The following is a 17,283-nucleotide window of genomic DNA, read 5'->3' as shown; positions in this document are numbered from 1 at the left end:
GTGCTGATGAAAACTACTGTAGTCTTAAGACCTTTTCCTTAGATAGTCTATGTGAAATGAGTTGTCACATCTTAGATTTTATCACCAGGAGCCTGGCCTACATTTATTACTGGCCAACAGAGGCTAAGGTTTGAACCTGGTTTGACTTCCAACATCTTTTTGCTCTCCACCACCCCGACATCAAAACAATCCAAGCTTTGAGTTACAGATCTGAAAGTTAATAGTTTTGTTTCTGGATTGAAGCACATTGGCAGAGCAGTGGGAAAGGCGTTTGTCATTCCACAGTACAGGCCGTGCAATTATGGACATTAATCCTGCATCCACATTTCAGAACAAAATTGAATTGTATGTTCTGTCCCCAAGAAGATGGCTTCCTCTTAGTTCCACAGCACATTGAAATTAAAATCTGCTGAGAATATAAATGAGGGCTTGTTTCAACTTCAGGACTTTCCTGCAGCACCAGTGGACCAGTTAGATGAGGGACAGCAGTGCTCTCCTGGAAAATAACAAATATAGCAAACTATATGAGTAAATTCCAAAAAAAGCAAAGCAGCTGTGAGTCTTAGCCTAGTGTGGTTTAGTTGTTAGTCCTGGATGTTTCCCCACAAATCCATGTCAAGTTTGTAGGTGATGACAATGAGCAACGAGCCCTCATAGGCAAACTGCACTTGAGCTTCTCCTTTGCCTTCCATGTGTTTGGGTTTGGTCTCTGGATTTTCAGGCTGCTGCCCACACATTGGACACAGCTGACTGTCTCCCAGCGTGCTGTGCTGTGTGTCAGAGCACACTGAGCCTCTTGCAGGAAAGCAGGTTTCCTATTCCGGTTAATCCACTCTTTCAGCCACATCTATTTGCATCTTCCTCCACAGCATGGCAGTCACTGCTTATCTTCTTAGGAACCTCCTTCACTGGTTTTTGCATTTACTGACAGAACATGGCTCTTGGAGACACAAACTCTGCTATGGAAACACTTTGTGCCATAAGGCTCTGTGGAAGAAGGAAGCATGGCAGGATTTCCCTAATTTCCCAGTGGATAGTCCCAGTCATGTTGTGGCTCTTCCTGCAGAGTCTGTCTTGTGTGATAGATGAAGTCCATGTTTCACCATTCTGCAGTCTTATTTATTACTTTATTAAGATGACAGGATATTGGGTTTGGGGAGGGTTGTTTGGGTTTTAAGGCTTATGAGTGAGTGAGTTCCTGTCAGCACGTTCTGTCTGGGCTCTTGTTTGTTTGGGTGCTGCTCCTTTGCTGTAATAGCTCATGGCTGTGTCCTCCAGGATGTGTCTGTACAGCCCTTGCTGCCTTTGGTTCTCCTGGAACAGTGCTAGACGCTGCTTAGGGAAGTATGGAGCAGTAGCATTGCATGGAGGGAGCAGTCAATATTATTTCATCTTGCATTACTTTATTTGATCTAAGGTTGATCAATCAGACTTTATTGGAAAGATTGTGACAGTTACTCAGTGCATCTGATGACAACTCTTATGTCATAGTTCAGATAAAGTAGATGGGAAGTAGTAAGATTGTGGATATTTAGGCTGTCAGACTGTCAGTGCTAGTGTTGAGAATACAACTGAAATATTGGTTAAAACTCTTGAGAAAAGTGTCATGAAATTTGCCCAAGCCCAACAGTTAAGATCGTATTTCATGTGAATGGACACTTACACCAAAACAATGAACCTTAGAAAGCTACTAGGTAACTCTCTTATTGTGATACAGGTCAATAATTGTGATTCATAAACATCTCAGTGGATTTCCTTTTCAAAAACAGCTGTGCTGGCCTGTAGAAAGCAGCAGCAGCAGCTCAAATCACATCTTTTTTCAAGGACTTGCATATCAACCAGCTTGAGGTTGTTTTTCTCATTGTTTCTGTGTAAATATTTTTTTCTAATACCAGCTAAATATAATACTCTGTAAAGGTGCATAAAAAGTTTCAAGGGAAGGTTAAATCAAAAGTGTGTTTGTGCCACATAAAAAACTTTATTTCGCTTCATTATTGAGCATCATAAAGTCTAGTGTGTAATAGGAAAACACGGATCCTGTTCAGCACTGGCAGCAGCAGCTGCAATCTGTTGGTACAGGAGATGCTCAGGAGTGAGTGAGTACAGCACAGGGGTTGTAGTCGTCCTCCCCCAGCTTGGTTTTACTACTTAAGGATATTTGCATGAGAATAAAATCTGGTTCTTTGGCACTCATCTGCTCCTGCTGTTTATTCTTCGCTTGAGGTTATTGTCTCAGTTTGTGACAACATAATTGGTTTCTGTGGAGAAGATTATGATATTGATGAGACTTATATATGACTTCAGGTGAGGTGCAATCAAAGCAACAGTTCAAAATAGAAGGTGCTGTCTGTTTTCATGCAGTTTTCACTATGGCTCATTCAGCAGCGTAATTAAGGATGTTATTTATTACTGAACTATATCACACTAAGCTGAAGTATGGACACAGTTCTGCCACTGCAGGCAAGACTGGGGTCACTGCTGCTCATTTTGTGTTCTAAACTGTTGTAAACTCCACCAGGCTGGGCAACTAGATGCTGTTCACATAAGGGTTGCTCACTATTTGTTGTAATTTAGTGTTCTCTAGTGTAGACAAGCTGAAAGAATTGAGCTGGAAAATGCTCTCTTAATAGTTCTGTCTGTGTATTAAATATTCCTTTGAATGGTTAGCCGCTCTTGTACAGGATGAGGTTTTTTGAGAGCAATTATAATCAGAAAAAAAATTATTTTATCGTGTTGTTTCCCCCTTGCTGATTCCCAATTTGCTATTTTATATCATCCCCTATCCCGTTTTTTTAACCACCATCTCGGCAAAGTTTACCTTGTGTTTGGAAATCATTCCAAGATCTTGGCATGTGTGAGCCTTCCCTCCTAACTCCGGCTCTGTAATCAGAGCTCACTTGTCACTTGTGGTGCTGTTGCAAGGGCAGCGTGGCCACGCTCTGGGGTGGCAGGGCTGGCTCTGGGGTGAGCGTGGTGTGGGTTACACTGGGAGGGAACCTGCTGCAGCCCAGAGAGGCCAATGCCAACATCAGGAGTGCTGGAATGCGTTGCGGATTGAGAGGAGTAGGATGATCTCTTGTCATGATTTAATTTGCTGTGAATGACATTTTGCCGTGGTGTGACTGGTGGATCGTCCTTGAGGGATGTCACAAGTTATTTTTTTCTCCAGTCTGGATCACTGAGCCAAAAGGCCGGAGGGACAGACAAGTGTGAGGCAGGTTACAGGGAGCCTTGCAGGGAATTGGGCTAGTGGAGACTTGGTCTGCCCACGGGCAGGTGTGGGACCAGGCATTTTCATTCTGGATGTCATCTGTCCTGCTGCTGCTGCTGCTGCTGCAGGCCAGGTGTATTATGGCACCACAAACACGGCTGTAGCCACATCCTTTTAAAACTCTCCCTTATAGGCCTGTCATTAGATGCATCCCCCCCCTTTCCTCTCTCCTCCAGAAAACATTGGATTCTGATATTACCTTGTGATTCTGAAAGCCAAGGCCTTAGGCACATGCCTTTCATGCCTCAGCTTTCCTCTGCCCCTGCTCCCGGTTGTGTAGGAACACAATGAGGGGAAAGAAACCTGAGGAGAGGAGACAGGCTGAGCACATCCCATCGCCTTTTGGGAGCCCCATCATGTGCTGTGAGTAAATGCTTTGCTCCCATCAGGGTGGATGAGCAGGATGGGGAGAACACCATCACCCACCCATCATTTGAGTTCGAGCTGGCAAGAGGACAGGAGTACAACACACAATGGATATTTAATGTACTGAAAATAAGGAAGGGGCATAATTACACGATTCATGTGGCTTTATCAGCAGTTGCCTGTAAATGCGTGCTTAAAGTTTGACTATGTTTTGTTACTTAAACTCGAGGGACCAGGCTCGGTGTGGATCCTGGTGTCACAAGGGCTGTGTTGCTGCTTGCTCCTGTGCCAGCTCTTGCCTGTTGCTGCCTCTTCTGAACTCCCCAAAGTGGTTGTGCAGTGTGGTAATTTCAGACCAGGTAACCGAGCTGAAACTAGTTTGGCAAAAATCCTGATGCAAGGACCATTAGATGTGCTTCTTTATGGCTTCTTGGTTGCTCAGCACATGCAAATATTTAATCTCATGTTTAATTCTGTGTTGTGGGCGTAGGAGCCGGAGGCAAAATCCTAACAACTTGAGTGGAATCGGGATTTCCCCTGAAAGCAGGCCCATAAATCCAATGGGAAATTTAAATCTCCGGCACTCAAATACAGGCCTGTGACCCTCAGGTTCTGGAGGGCAAAGGCGGTGTCTGTGTGGAGGTGCTAGCCCTGGGAGTTTTGGATCCAGAACAGGTCCCCAAGTGCCCCATGTGTACCATGTCACACTGCGGGAGGGTGTTTCATTGTGTAACCCCAGCAGAGGGGCAGGACCATCAGCGTAGGGCTAGAAATGGTTCCCTGGGAGCAAATCAAAGAGGGGGTGCCTGCACAAGGAGCACCGCGAGGCCAGAAGCGAGCAGCTCCACCAGCCGGGTCTCCTCGTCTCATCCCAGCTCTGCTTCTGCCGCTTTTCAATCTCCAAGTTTGCTCGGTGTAGGGCTGGCGGCTCCGCGCCGCGGGAGGGGAGCGGGCAGGTATCGCGGTGCAGGGTGTGTGTGTGTGCTGTGTGTGTGTCTGTGCGCGTCTCCTTTGTCTGAGCAGCCCGAGCAGCGCCGAGCGCCCCGCGGGCGGCCGCGCATCCTCCCCGCCCAGCGCCGCTCGGCACACCCGAGCTCGGCCCGCCCCCGCCGGCCCTCGGCACGGCGCGGGGCTCGTTACCGGCGGGGGGCTGATCGCCGGCCGGGCGGGCGAGCCCCCCGTGCCCGGGCAGCGCCGAGTGTGCGGGGGGCGGCCGCCGTGCCCCGGCCGCGCGGTGCCCGCTGTCCCCGCAGGCCGGCGGTGTGGAAGCGGCCCGCGATTGGCCGTGCCGGCAGGGCCAGCCCCTTCCTGGCTGCCTGGCATGAATATGCACGGCCCCCCTTCCTCCTCCTCCTCCTCCTGCATGTGTGTGTGTGTGTGCGGGGAGCGGGGCTCCGCCAGCAGCGCCGCTCCAGCCATGTCAGCTCGGCTCCGCCTGGGCCCACCATGAGCCATGGCCATGTCTGCGAGCGCCGACGAGGAGGACTACGAGTCGGAGCCGGAGCCCGAGCCGGGGCCGGGGCCCGAGCTGGGGCCGGAGCAGGTCCGGGGCGGGCGGCGAAGTTTGCAGCGGGAAAGGGAGGGGAGGAGGCCGGGCCGGGCAGCGCCGCGCCGGCCGCGGGGACGGGAACAATGTGGGGTCGGGAGCGGCCCCGGGGCAGCGCCGCCCGCAGAGGGGCCGCGCCGGGCGGGGCCGCGGAGCCTCCCTGGGGCCGGCCCGGGCCGCTCGGCCTCGCCCGCCGCGGGCACCAACAGCCGCTTCGGCACCTCCCGGGGCCCCCGGCGCGCCGCCACAGCGGTGGTTGTTGCCTCTCGGGGGCTGCCCTGTCCGCGGCAGAATTGTTATTTTTTTTCCTATTAAGATTCCTCAAATAGCTGAGAGGGCTGCGGGACTTGGGGGAGAGTCTGATGCTGAGCCTGGTTACCTTGTCTTGGTTTGATTTATAGCCAAAGCCTCCTTTCCATTCCCAGGGACGAGGGATGTAGAAGAAAGAGAAGGATGTGTGCCGAAATGAAAAGAGAACTTTTATTAATACTTGTAGGGTTTATTCTCTGAAGGCGCTTTTTTTTTTTTTTTTTTTTTTTTTTTTTTTTTTTTTTTTTTTTTTTTTGTCCCTGTGGGGGAAAGAGAATAAACTTTTTGAATTTATGAAGTAATCTGTGAAAAATAATCCAGAACATATGTTCTAGATTGCGTATTTTACTCTCTAAGAACTGCCTAAGCAATTAAAAATGCACCAGGAATAGTATTAAACATGTGTATGCAATTTAAACATAAACTTGATCGTTTTGTTCAAAACTTGAGGTGTTTTGCTCTTTAAAATAACCTAATATTTTGGTTTTGGAGACAAGTTTCCACGTAGTCCAGGTGTTGAGACTATCTTCCAAAAACCCATCTTGTTTTGAACAACTTTACCTTGTTTTGGTTCAGAATTGCTCTAGAAAACAGGGCCGAAAAGGAGTGTGGGGTGGTGGTGTGCCCTGGGTGCTCCCCAGGGATGGCAGATCTGTGCAGGAACCTTCAGTGTGCTCTGCTGGCCTGGTGCACTGTCAGTCCAAGAACCTGGATGAGTAACTTTATTAAGCCTTTACCTAATTCTTAGGACTGTGTGAATGTGCAGGCCCACGCTGCTGCTGAGTTCACTGCTATGCTCCCAGACATAATAGTTAAAATGTCCCAGTCCGCGTCTTTTCTTAAATTTTTTCTCATGCCAGGCCTTTTCCATTTGTGTCTGTGTCTTGGTGCAATCACTGCACACTTTTTGAAAAGAGCTAATGGTTGGGAGAGCAGATTGGTCTCAGCTGTATTGTACCAGCTGTGAAATTGCTGCTTGGAGGTACTGGTTCTTGCTGGATGAATCTGGAAAGTTGGTTGTGTTCTGGCATTCTTCAACTCTTCTAAAACCTGAGGCTTTCAAAGCGTTTTTGTATCTTAGAAGTTTAAAACAAAAAAATCAATGCAAGACGGGAAATCATTCTTTTGGAGTTTCTTAAGAGTCTTGGTCTGATCCTAAACTATAAGGCAGTGACCTATGTACCAAAGACCTGTGGAATGTTTTCCTTTCTGTTCAGAACTGTTCCAGTGGTAAAACACCTCATGTAGCTCCAGCTGTATTTTCATACAGGCCTGCTTTAATGTCTGCTTACCCTGTTTTTCTACACAGGACGTGTCAAATCAATATTACATTGCTTTTTCTACTGTGACAGCCCTTGTATGTAACAGGTGAAAGGCTTCACCTCTAAAGGTGGAGTTGAACAGCACAATTTCAATGCTTGGGTAGAAGCTGCAGGTTTTTTCACTTTATATGCTGACTTTCATCCCTCTTTCCCTGGTGTGTATCTAAGAAGGCAAAAAGACTGTGGGGTTTTGCAGCACAGAGCAGGATTTACTGCACTTGTGGAAGCTGCCAGCAGCACTGGGGGCTTGGAAGTGTGTGGGTGCTGGGGCTGTGTCCTGGGCTGTGGGGTGGGCAGCCCCTGCCCCAGCCCACCAGGTTGCTGTGTTGCCCCTGGTGTGAAGAAATTCAATTTCTGACTGTGGCACTTCACTGTGTGTAAACAGAGGAAGCTGCTCCTGGCTGGGGCAGGGGCGTTTGTCCTGGAGCAGCAGTAAAAAATGCAGTGTTGTGCCCCAAGCCTGTGGAACTTACTGGTGTCTTTGTTTTTAAGAGCTCCTGCTTTTGATGCAGCTTATCTCCCAAAGCATATTTTTGCCAATATATCTTATTCCACCCTCCAGGCCTAACTTCTGCCTCCTCACCACCAGAGGAAAATAAACAGGGGCACTGGCCTTGGCACTGATGTGCCAGTTTATCACACCCTAAACAACATTGCTATGCTGGCAGAAAAGCTGCTGGAGTGTCATTAACACCCAGATGAACATGCAAAGTATAAACTTTTTTATTTTCTTTCTATTTTCTTATGGGAAATGAGTCTGATTCAATAGTGAACCCGGTGTGGTCACCTGAAAGGGTCACTAGGATCTGTTTTGGTTGTGGTGGAAGAGGATTTTGTAGGTATGAACTGGAAGAGATGGTGGCAGTGAACATCTGGAGAGGATTAATGCTGATTTGGGATGGCTGGGATTGAAAAAGTTCCAGTGCCTTCCCCTTCCCTCTGATGCTGCTTGTTTAATGAGGGACCTTGGACTTACAGGACACCTCCACCCCAGCAGGAGTGTATTCTGAAGGAGGGTGATGTAACTAAACACTCACTGTGAGAGGAAAACAGCTCTCCTGGAGTTTGCATGTGCAGATTTTTGGGCAGATAGGCTTAAGTCAGACATGATCCGTGGTGTTGGTGTGTGCTCTTCAGTTAATACAACTTTTAAGGATGTTACTGGCATCAGTGGGATTTTCTGCTCTCTAACTCTAGCTTCTTCCTTGGCCCCACTGCATTCCTGCAGTTACATCATCCTGTTCTTCCTTCTTCCTCTGAGCTCTTCCTTTGAGAAGGGTTTCTGTTAATTGCTAAACAGACATAAGGGTTTAATACAGAGGAACTGTTGACTTGGTTGTGATTATTCCCAGGCTCCTCAGGGAAGTGGTGGAATCATGGTCTATGGAAGTGTTAAAAATCCCTGTGGATGTGGCACCTGGGGACATGGTTTAGTGGTGACCACGGCAGTGCTGAATTAATGGTTGGACTCCGTGATCTTCGAGGTCTTTCCAACCTTAACAGTTGTGTGATTGTGTAGTGCCTGGCAGTGTGAGTGTAACACACCAACCCCCAGTATTCTGGGGTTAATGTAGAGTTACCTGGTCTGCACCACTGCTGGGAATTGCCAGTTTGACTGGGTTTCCAGCAGGAAGCCCAGAACTCCCTGCATAAGGAGGCTGGGAGATGGATATGGCACAAGAGCAGGAGGGGACAGTGCTGCTCACTGCCCTGGGCAGCATGCAGGAGTCTTGTCCTCCAGGACTTGCACTCTGTTTGGATGGAAAAATGCACCTCTGCAGTGGGAAAGGACAAAGCCAGAACTGACCAGAAGCCTTTGCTGTGCCACCCTGTGGGTGACTCCAGTGCCGTGACCTGGCCCTTTTAGAGTGATGTTTTAGGTCACAGCAGTCATGAATTATGTTTTAATGCATGTGGCTTCCATAAAAAAATATTTTCCCCTAGTGTTTATTTATCAGACCTTCTGAAGAAATAAGTGGTAGTTAGATTTGGCTATCCTAATTCTGTTAAAACAATTGCATTGGGATGCCACATAAAGCTCTAAGCTCAGGACTGGCAAGTTCTGGATTCTCATCTTTGGGTGCTTTTGTGAGTCTAACTACAGTGAATGAGAATAATCAGAATTTGTTTGTGTGTTACAGAATGAAATCACTGCTACCTTGTAAATGCAAGGGATGTATTTGTGTGGCACAGCACCTTGAAGCAGTGAACACTGCACACAAAAGAGATCTTGTCTAGAGGAGATGTACACCGTGGATACTACGTGAGCTGTTCACATTGTACTTGGTTGAAGTGAAGTGCTTCAGGGTCTCACTGACCTGGTCCCCTGAGAAGCCCTTCAGAACAGCCCCCCACGTCTCTGGGTTTTTCTTGGAGATGTTGAGTCTGAAATAATGGTTTGGTGCTGCTGGCAGCAGTTTAAGCAGGTCACTGAAACTCAGTGGTGGAATAAGAGCTGTGCCCAGGTAAAGGCCACTTGTGGAAAAGCTTGTTTCTAGGCTGCAGACTTACTCAGCCTTGCTTTGAGAACCAGGACCTCCCTCCTTCTGGACTTGGTCACAGGGTCAGCTGATCTTCCTCTCTAGGATGGAGGAGTTTGTATGTGGAGTTGCCTGGTGACATCTCCAGCAGATCCCAGTTGGTGTTGGGACAGCAGCTGGGGAACATCAGCACCTATTTAATGATCCATTTAATGGCTGATAGCTCTTGCAGTGTTCTCTCCAAAGCTCCATGTTCATGGTGTTTTTTGTTTGCCCGAGGTCTTTTGAGTTGTTCTTTGTAATTGTGAAGGTTAGAAATGTGCTGCTGTAAACATCAGGGTTATGTTTCTGTTGCAGTAAGAGTTGTGCTCAGGGCAAAGGCCCTTCCTTAGTGCCTCTGGTCTTTCTGAGCCTGGTTGGTGGTTTGTTTGTGACAGCTGAACAGGGCTGGGACGTGTGAAAGTGTGCTGAGGTACCTGTAAGTAGGCAGTGGAAACTGCCCAGCAGCCAAATGTTTGTCCATAACCGGGGTAAACTCATGTTCTGAGCAGAGGCTTCCAGGTAGCTCATTTCCTAGGGCTGGTTTAGAACTGTGAGTGTTGTACCTGAGCTTATTCCCAGATCTGCACAGCCCTGTTGAGACCACCCCATCTAATCCCTTCATTGATGTCCAACAGGAGCATGTTGAATTTGGTGGGGTCTGTAGGAGGCCAGCACTTCAGAAAATCACTGCAATCCATTTCCTGTTGGAGGAGTGGGCACGTTTAAGCACTGTAGTGTAGGAGGGTGAGCCCAACTTCATGACTTGTAAATGGTTTAGTTGTGCATCGGATAGTACATGTGATGGCCCATGTTTACCCCCAGTGCCCAGGTGCTGTGTCTGTCTTGGGAGCAGGAGCAAGTTACCTTTGTGTGTCACAGCAGTAATATAGAGAGCAACAAAAAATCCCACAGAAGGGAAAAAAACGAGCAGGATGTCCTGTTCACTAGAAGGCAGTGCAAGTCCACCAGCTTCCTAGGTTTCAGTGTAATAGAGATATGAAATTAAGATATTAATTCTAATACATTTCAGCAGCTGCTTGCTCTGCCTTTGTTGAGAGCTTGGCAGAGTGGCTGTCACCACTTCAGCATCCCCCTACCTCTCTTTTGAAGACTGGCTGTGGCCAGAGAAGTTAGGAGCACAGTCTTTGTGGAGATGCTGGAGAACATAGTCAGTGGCTGGTGATGGCTGTGCCTGAGGGTTGCATCTCCTTGGGAAAGGAGACTGTGGAGTGCCCTCCACAGGAGTGAGATTGTGTCAGCCTAGAACCCAGTCCTTGGTGTGACACCCAGTCCTTGGTGTGACACCCAGTCCTTGGTGTGACACCCAGTCCTTGGTGTGACACCCAGTCCTGGGCCTCAGGCCATGGAGCTGCTGTTTGCTGGCCACTGTGGTAAACCCAGGGTTAGGAGCACTGCCATCCCCTACCATGTGGTGATTATTTGCAAGACAAATCCATGGAATTGTGCTGGGAGGGTGGTAAGTGGCACTGCAGAGATGGGGACAGGAGCTGTGAAGGAGATTTTACCCAAACTCATTACCAGGGCTGGTATGTTTTAAAACTGCAGTTTGAGCTGGAAATCCTGCAGCATCTCCTCACTAACATCGACCTGGAATTTATCTGGCTGTCTGCCACGTGCTAAATAAACCCCAAGCCATGTTGGAGGCTCCTTCTACCCCCTTGAATCCCAGCCCCTTTCTGGGAGGAACCCACAGGCCAGATTTTCTTCTGTGGAGGTTTTTAAGCGACCACTTTTGGAGCCCCTTGAAACTAGATACGAATGGGAATTCCTGCAAGGCCTCTCTAGCCTTGCTGGCTGCGACATCCTGGAGTGAAAATGTGGCTTGGATTGGGGATTGGTTGGTTGGTAAATTAGTACAAAGCCAGCTAGTACAATTTGCTAACAAGCAGTGAAGAGGTTTGGGTAGGCAAGAGATCTCACTGTTCCGTACAGTGAGATGCAGGTCTGCACCTCTGTTGTGTTCTGGTGGTGTCTGGAAGAAAATCTGAGTTGTGTGGTGTGGTCTGACTTCAGGCTTGTTCTTGTACTTTCACCTTCCTGCTTTTGTGGGTGTTTTAGGATTCTCAAGTTCTCTGTTCAAGTGATGCCTTTTTATCACACACGTCTTTGCAGTGTCCTGGCACTTAAGCTGTTGTCCTCAGAATTAGGACTTGGCTCGTGTTACTGTGGCAGGAGCAGGAGTTGTCTTTCAGCTGGAAAAGTACAGACTTTGATTTTTCCTTGAAAGCATTTAAAAACAGCATTCTCACGGTGTCTTAGCTGTTGTTTGCCTCAAACTTAATCATGTTGTTTCCCAGTAGGAAGGAGTCAGGTGCTCACACAGAATCTTCCATGTGCTGTTGTCCAAGGGGAGCTGCCAAGGTTGTTGTGCATGTTTTGGTTTAACATGTTCCTGCTGATATCCAGCCTTTGGTTCGTGTCTCACCTCCCTTCCCAGCTGAAGGAGACTCTAATAGAATGGAGGAGTGATTCATGCTGAGGAAGAAAATTATCTCTTATCTAGGTTGCCTCTAAGTCAGTCCTGCCAGAGCCGACTTTATCCTTGAGAGGCTGGGAAGTTGGTCTAGGAGGTAAATATTTATTCTTTAGAGTGTCTGACATTGATCTGAAATCCAGGCGGCTGCTGCGGTTGTGGATGGGAAGGAAGCCGCGCTCGTCCGTGTTCACACAGCGCCGTGAGACTCAACCTGCGCACGGAACCAAATCTGTTCCGGAGGAGAGGAATTAAAAACTTGGCAGAAATCTCTGCAACCTCACGGACTAAGCAGTGTTTTCTCCCACCTCAGTAATGGTAGTCACTCTGTAGGAGAGGGAGTTTAAGGGGTCTAGCTCCTGACTTCTTCAGTCTCCCGGCACTGAGATTCCCGGGATGGAGGTTGTTAAAATATCAGCACTTCTCTGCAGCTTAGGGAAAGGCACTGGGGCTTTGCTAAGTCAGCTGGGAGGAAGATCAAATACACTGCAGTGTAGCTTCTCTTCAGGGTTGTAGAGCCGGGCACCTGGGGAAGCTCTTGTACAGCCAAGTGCGATGTTTCCACATCTTTTAAAAACTCTGGTGGAATTTCTCCATGGCTCCTTACAGCCAAGCTGCCCCTGCCTTGGTGATTGCCCAGAATCCAACAGGAAGAGAAAGTGAAACTGGGTGGTCTGTTGGTCATGTGCTGGGATGTGCAGAAAATGGAAGAGTTGTATAAATGCTAAACCAGATGGACTTTGCGGTCCTGTTGTTATCATCTTTATGGAGAAAGCTGTCATGGGTCAGCATGAGCCAAGCCAATTCTTGTATAATTAGCCCCATACAATTACATGGTATTTAGTGATGTTTGGCTTGAGCTGTAAGTTCTTGTGTATAACAAGGGAATTTCTGATGAGAACATGAAATTTGGATGTCCAGAGTGAATATGTTGGATTTAACCTAATCATTGCAAATCTTTTCATGCTCCTTTAGTTTCTGTTTTAAAGGTCATTGAAATCTAGACCTGGGATGCCCTTTTTAGCCTTTGCACATCATCAGTTGGTGTTCTATTTTTGAGCACTTGCCAGTGTTGGATAGAAGGGGAGCTACCTTGGAAGGGTTTTGTAGCATTTGTGTTTTATTTCCTACTTTATCGCTTGGCAGTAGTTCATACTGTCCTGATTTTTTAGAGGTATGACTGGGGGTTGAGCCATTGGCTGAGTGTTTCTCTGCTGTACCTAACCACCAAATCACTTTTGCTGCTTCTTGGATTCAGCAGAGGAAGTCCCTCTGGCTTAACCTGAGCACAAATCTAAGATATCTCTAGCCCAGAGCTCAGCACTGGCACAGATCGTCTATTGACCTAAGCCAAGCACCTCACTTAGGACTTGATCTTGTGTTGAGCTGTGCCTAAGTGTCTTCTCCCTGCCCTCCTGTTGAACTGGGCTTGCTCTGGCTTTGGGATCTCTCATTTATGTCCTGGCTTCTGTAACTTTTTACAACACATCCTTTCTTGGAAAAACGATGGAACTCCTTTATGTCTAGGAGCATTCATATATACCTGCTGAGCGTTACCCGTGTATAATTCCAATAACACCATTGAGTTCTCCCCACAGATCTCAGCAGGGAGCTGGGCTGTGCAGCTGACCCTGTGTATTGTGTGTGTTTCTCTTCCAGAACAGGGCAGTGGGGCGGCCCAAGGGGAAGCTGGGCGCTGCCTCTGCGGTGAAGCTCGCGGCCAACCGGAGCACGGCGGGCGCGCGGCGGCGGAGGACGCGATGCCGCAAGTGCGAGGCGTGTCTGCGGACAGAGTGCGGCGAGTGCCACTTCTGCAAGGACATGAAGAAGTTCGGGGGGCCTGGCAGGATGAAGCAGTCCTGCATCATGAGGCAGTGCATAGCTGTAAGTGTGCCTGGGCCTGCAGCTCGTCTGCAGAGTCCTCTCCTGGGTTGACCGCGTGTGGAGTTGGGAGCTCTGCTCTGAGAAGTCTCTAAAATGCGTCAGACAAAAGTGTGTAATCCCTGCTTTCCCAGCTTAGATCCCTTCTTTCCCAGTGCTTCTCATCCTGCTCAAATTTTAAACCAGAATGTCACTAAAACTTAACAGGATGGCTTTCCTTTTAGCAGTATAGAAGTGGAGATTGTCAGTACATCAAAAATCAGCGCTCAAATCACCCTCAAACTCTGGGATTTGGGGGAAAAGGGGGAGAGTGGGAAGTTCAGATTCAAAGGATGAAAAGATGAGTTTGGTTTGGATGTTAGGATTTCCTGAGAAAAGCTGTCCTACAATCATCTTGGCCATGTTACCTACATAAATTAGGATGTGAGAAATCCTTCACTGGCAGCCTCCAAGATTTTGGTGTTGATGACCCCAGCCCCAGGCTCCCCGAGATCTGAATATCAATTTGTTTGCTGTTACTTAGGCATAGAGCAGGGGGTCTGATCTGGATGAGGCAGAGAGGCATCAATCCAGGGTCTTGTCTTCCTCAGGGACTGGAAATGGCTGTCAGAGAAAGAGCAGCAGAACAGGGCAAGCAGGCAGTCAGTTTCCTGGGCTCCTGTGATACATTACTTAGGAGCTTCTTGAGTCACAAGTGATAGCTTTCTATTTAACAAATATTGACAGATTAATCTTCCATTAAGTTGTTCAAGCAGCTTTTGAATCTGTAGCTGCCATGCTGACTTGTGGAGCTTCTTCTCAGGGCTCATGTCTGCAGTAACTCTGTTCAAGGCTAAAAAACAGCTTTAGTTTTTATTTTAATTCTTTAGAAGATCTTGTTTGTGCTGTTGTTATGGGTTTGGTTTTCTTTTGTTGTTGTTTTTTTTGAGGAAAGGAATGTTGTTTATTCATAACTAAAATATCACCCTATCTATACTGATTTCTCTCATTACAGTTCCCTTCACTTACTATTTGGGGTTTTTTCTTTTAATTCTTAGGAGATGACAAAAGTGGAGAGATTAAATTACTTCACCTGACACTGATAAAAAAACTGATAAGCACTTAAGGTTTCCAGTAGTTGCTCCTGGTAGCTCACTCCATGTCCTGTGCCAAGCTCTGCACTGTTCCTGACACAGAGGATTGGGTTCAGCCCTGCTGGATCTCTCAGTAAAGCATACGGAATATCCACCTTTCTGCAGAGTGCTTTTGCAGCTCAAGTGTCTTTTCTTTGAACACTTGATTTCCTGGAGTGTGGCATGAATTGAACAGCATGGATGAAGAATTTATTATTCTCCAGGGGCAAGAAATAGTGAAATCATGCTGCCTTTTTAGTGGAAGGATTAAATTAGGGCTGCAGTGTGCTTTCTCATCCTCACTGATGAAGGAAACTTTCATACTAAGCTGTTTCACTCTCTGTTATACAGGCTGAGCCTTTTGGAAAGGATCTGGGTTCTCTTCTAGCTGAGTGTAGTCATCCTCTCTTCCAGTGAAGATTTATTTGTCTTCCTGGTGCCTAGAGTTTTACTTTCAGTTAGGATAGAGGTAGCCAGGGGTCTCTTAATTACTTGTCCCACCCTCACAGGACTGACGGTGACTTTTCTGCACTTTCTCGGTTGGTGCAAATATCAGGGAGTTTATTACAAACTCTTAAAGCAGTAAATGCCCAGAAAATTGAAGAGTTGAAATGTTGTAACTTTCAAGGTGCTTTACATTTCTGTAAGCAATCCTGTTTGCTTTGCTCTTGTTCTCTGACAATTTAGCAGTAATATATTTTGGTACCTATCCAGCAGCTTCCAGCCAAAAAAACCCTGCAAGATGCTGAAGCTGTGTGGAAGTAATGATCCCTACAGTTCTGGGATTGTGCTTGCCCTGGTTAATAACATTGACAATATTAACTAGACAGACTTTCATTAAGCTCAGAAGCCTTTAGAGAGCTCATGGTACTGCTGTTCAGAGAGCAGGAACCTCCTCTGCATCACCAGTTCCATCAGGAAGGGAAGCAGGAGTGCCTGGGACACTGCTGCATGCAATGGGTCTGAGAGGGACACCTTGTGACAGCACAGCTGCTGTTCCAGCCCCTCAGTGGGACAGAGGCAGTGGTGGCACAGAGGAGATTGCCTGGACACCCTTGCTCCCAGCAAGAAAAACTTAACTGCTGTTTGCAGAATGCTCTGTGCTTAATGGTTCACTACAGCCGGGCTTTCCCTGCCTGAAAGCTGCTGAAGGATGCGCTGCTGATGCCAAAATTTGAGTTGGTCTGCAGGTATTATCTTAGGGATTTATTCACTCCATCCACGGAGTTCCTTGCTGGGAAAAAACCCATCTCTGCCCCTGGCTGTGTAAGAGTTAAGGACTAGCAGCCTAATCGATAGCACTTCCCTTTGTGGGCAGCTGAGGATCTTCCTTTTCTTTTTTGTCATGAGGTTTATACCTTATTGCTGCACACCAGGATTTTGTTAATCATTAGGAAAAAGATGGCTTTTTAATTAGAGTGGCATTCAGTGCTTTGACATTGGTGACAGGTATCTGAGATGCTGCAGTTCCCTTTCTGCCTTAGCGAAAGAAAAAAATCTGTGTGATCTCACTTGTGACACTTGCAGGAGAGAATCCTCTTTCTAAGTAAGCAGAGCTTTTTTGCAGTGCTCAGGTTGGGAGCAGGGCCCTGAATAATGGACTGCCAGTCAGGAAAAGGTCTGTTCTTGGTTCTGTTGTGGGCTTGCTGTGAGACCTGGATCAGGTCCCATAACATCTGTCTGCCCTGCCTGTAAAATAGGGGAGCTGCCAAATTGCTACTCAGATTGTGAAGCCTAATGGATGTGAATAGTGATGTTCTAGGTTGCTTCTTTCCCCCTCCCATTGTACACTGATGAAGTGACTTGCATGCCAATGTCTGTGTCAGCTCACAGATTCAAGAAACCCACCAAAAATGCATTTTCATCCATCTCAGTAATGCTCCCTGAACCTGTATTGCTACAGGGAGGGCACTTTGGTGAAGCACATCCTGTGGAGCTTGTCTGGTACCCAGCCCTAATTTGTTATCAGGGTTTTTTGCCTCATGTCAATTTACACAATTAATACCCATTTATCTCCTCTTTGAAATGAGGATACTGTAAATGCACATTGAGCTCTTGTGTTTCCATGTCTGCCATGTCTTGATCAGTTCTTTCTGATCCATAAACAGCCGGTGCTGCCTCATACTGCTGTGTGTCTGGTGTGTGGAGAAGCTGGGAAAGAGGACACTGTGGAAGAGGAGGAGAGCAAGTTTAATCTCATGCTAATGGAATGCTCCATTTGTAATGAAATCATACACCCAGGATGCCTTAAGGTGAGTACAAGGATGTGATACATGTTGGAAACAAAAGCTGAATTAGTTATCACCTTAATGTAAAAGTGGTGCACAGAAATGGAGAAGCTTTTAGGTTTTAGTGTTTGGACAGATGAGTAAGTGAGCAGAGCTCTGGTGTGAGGAGCAGGGTGAGATCTGTGGCACGCACATCCCTGACCAGCAGGCAGGGCCCTTGAGGCACCAGCAT

General features: G+C 47.4%; 1 protein-coding gene across 1 annotated transcript in view; it reads left to right on the top strand.

The window, feature by feature from the left end:
* KDM2B (lysine demethylase 2B) overlaps positions 1-17,283 on the top strand; it is a 106,262-nt gene that overhangs the window by 76,324 nt on the left and 12,655 nt on the right. The window contains exons 13-14 of the mRNA XM_083873681.1: positions 13,490-13,714; positions 16,932-17,075. Coding sequence (XP_083729807.1) covers positions 13,490-13,714; positions 16,932-17,075 — 369 coding nt within the window. The remainder of the gene's footprint in view (positions 1-13,489; positions 13,715-16,931; positions 17,076-17,283) is intronic.

Source organism: Zosterops lateralis, assembly GCF_965231275.1.
Source record: "Zosterops lateralis genome assembly, chromosome: 17".
Lineage (NCBI taxonomy): Eukaryota > Metazoa > Chordata > Aves > Passeriformes > Zosteropidae > Zosterops > Zosterops lateralis.
This window is presented reverse-complemented; position numbering and strand designations above follow the sequence as displayed.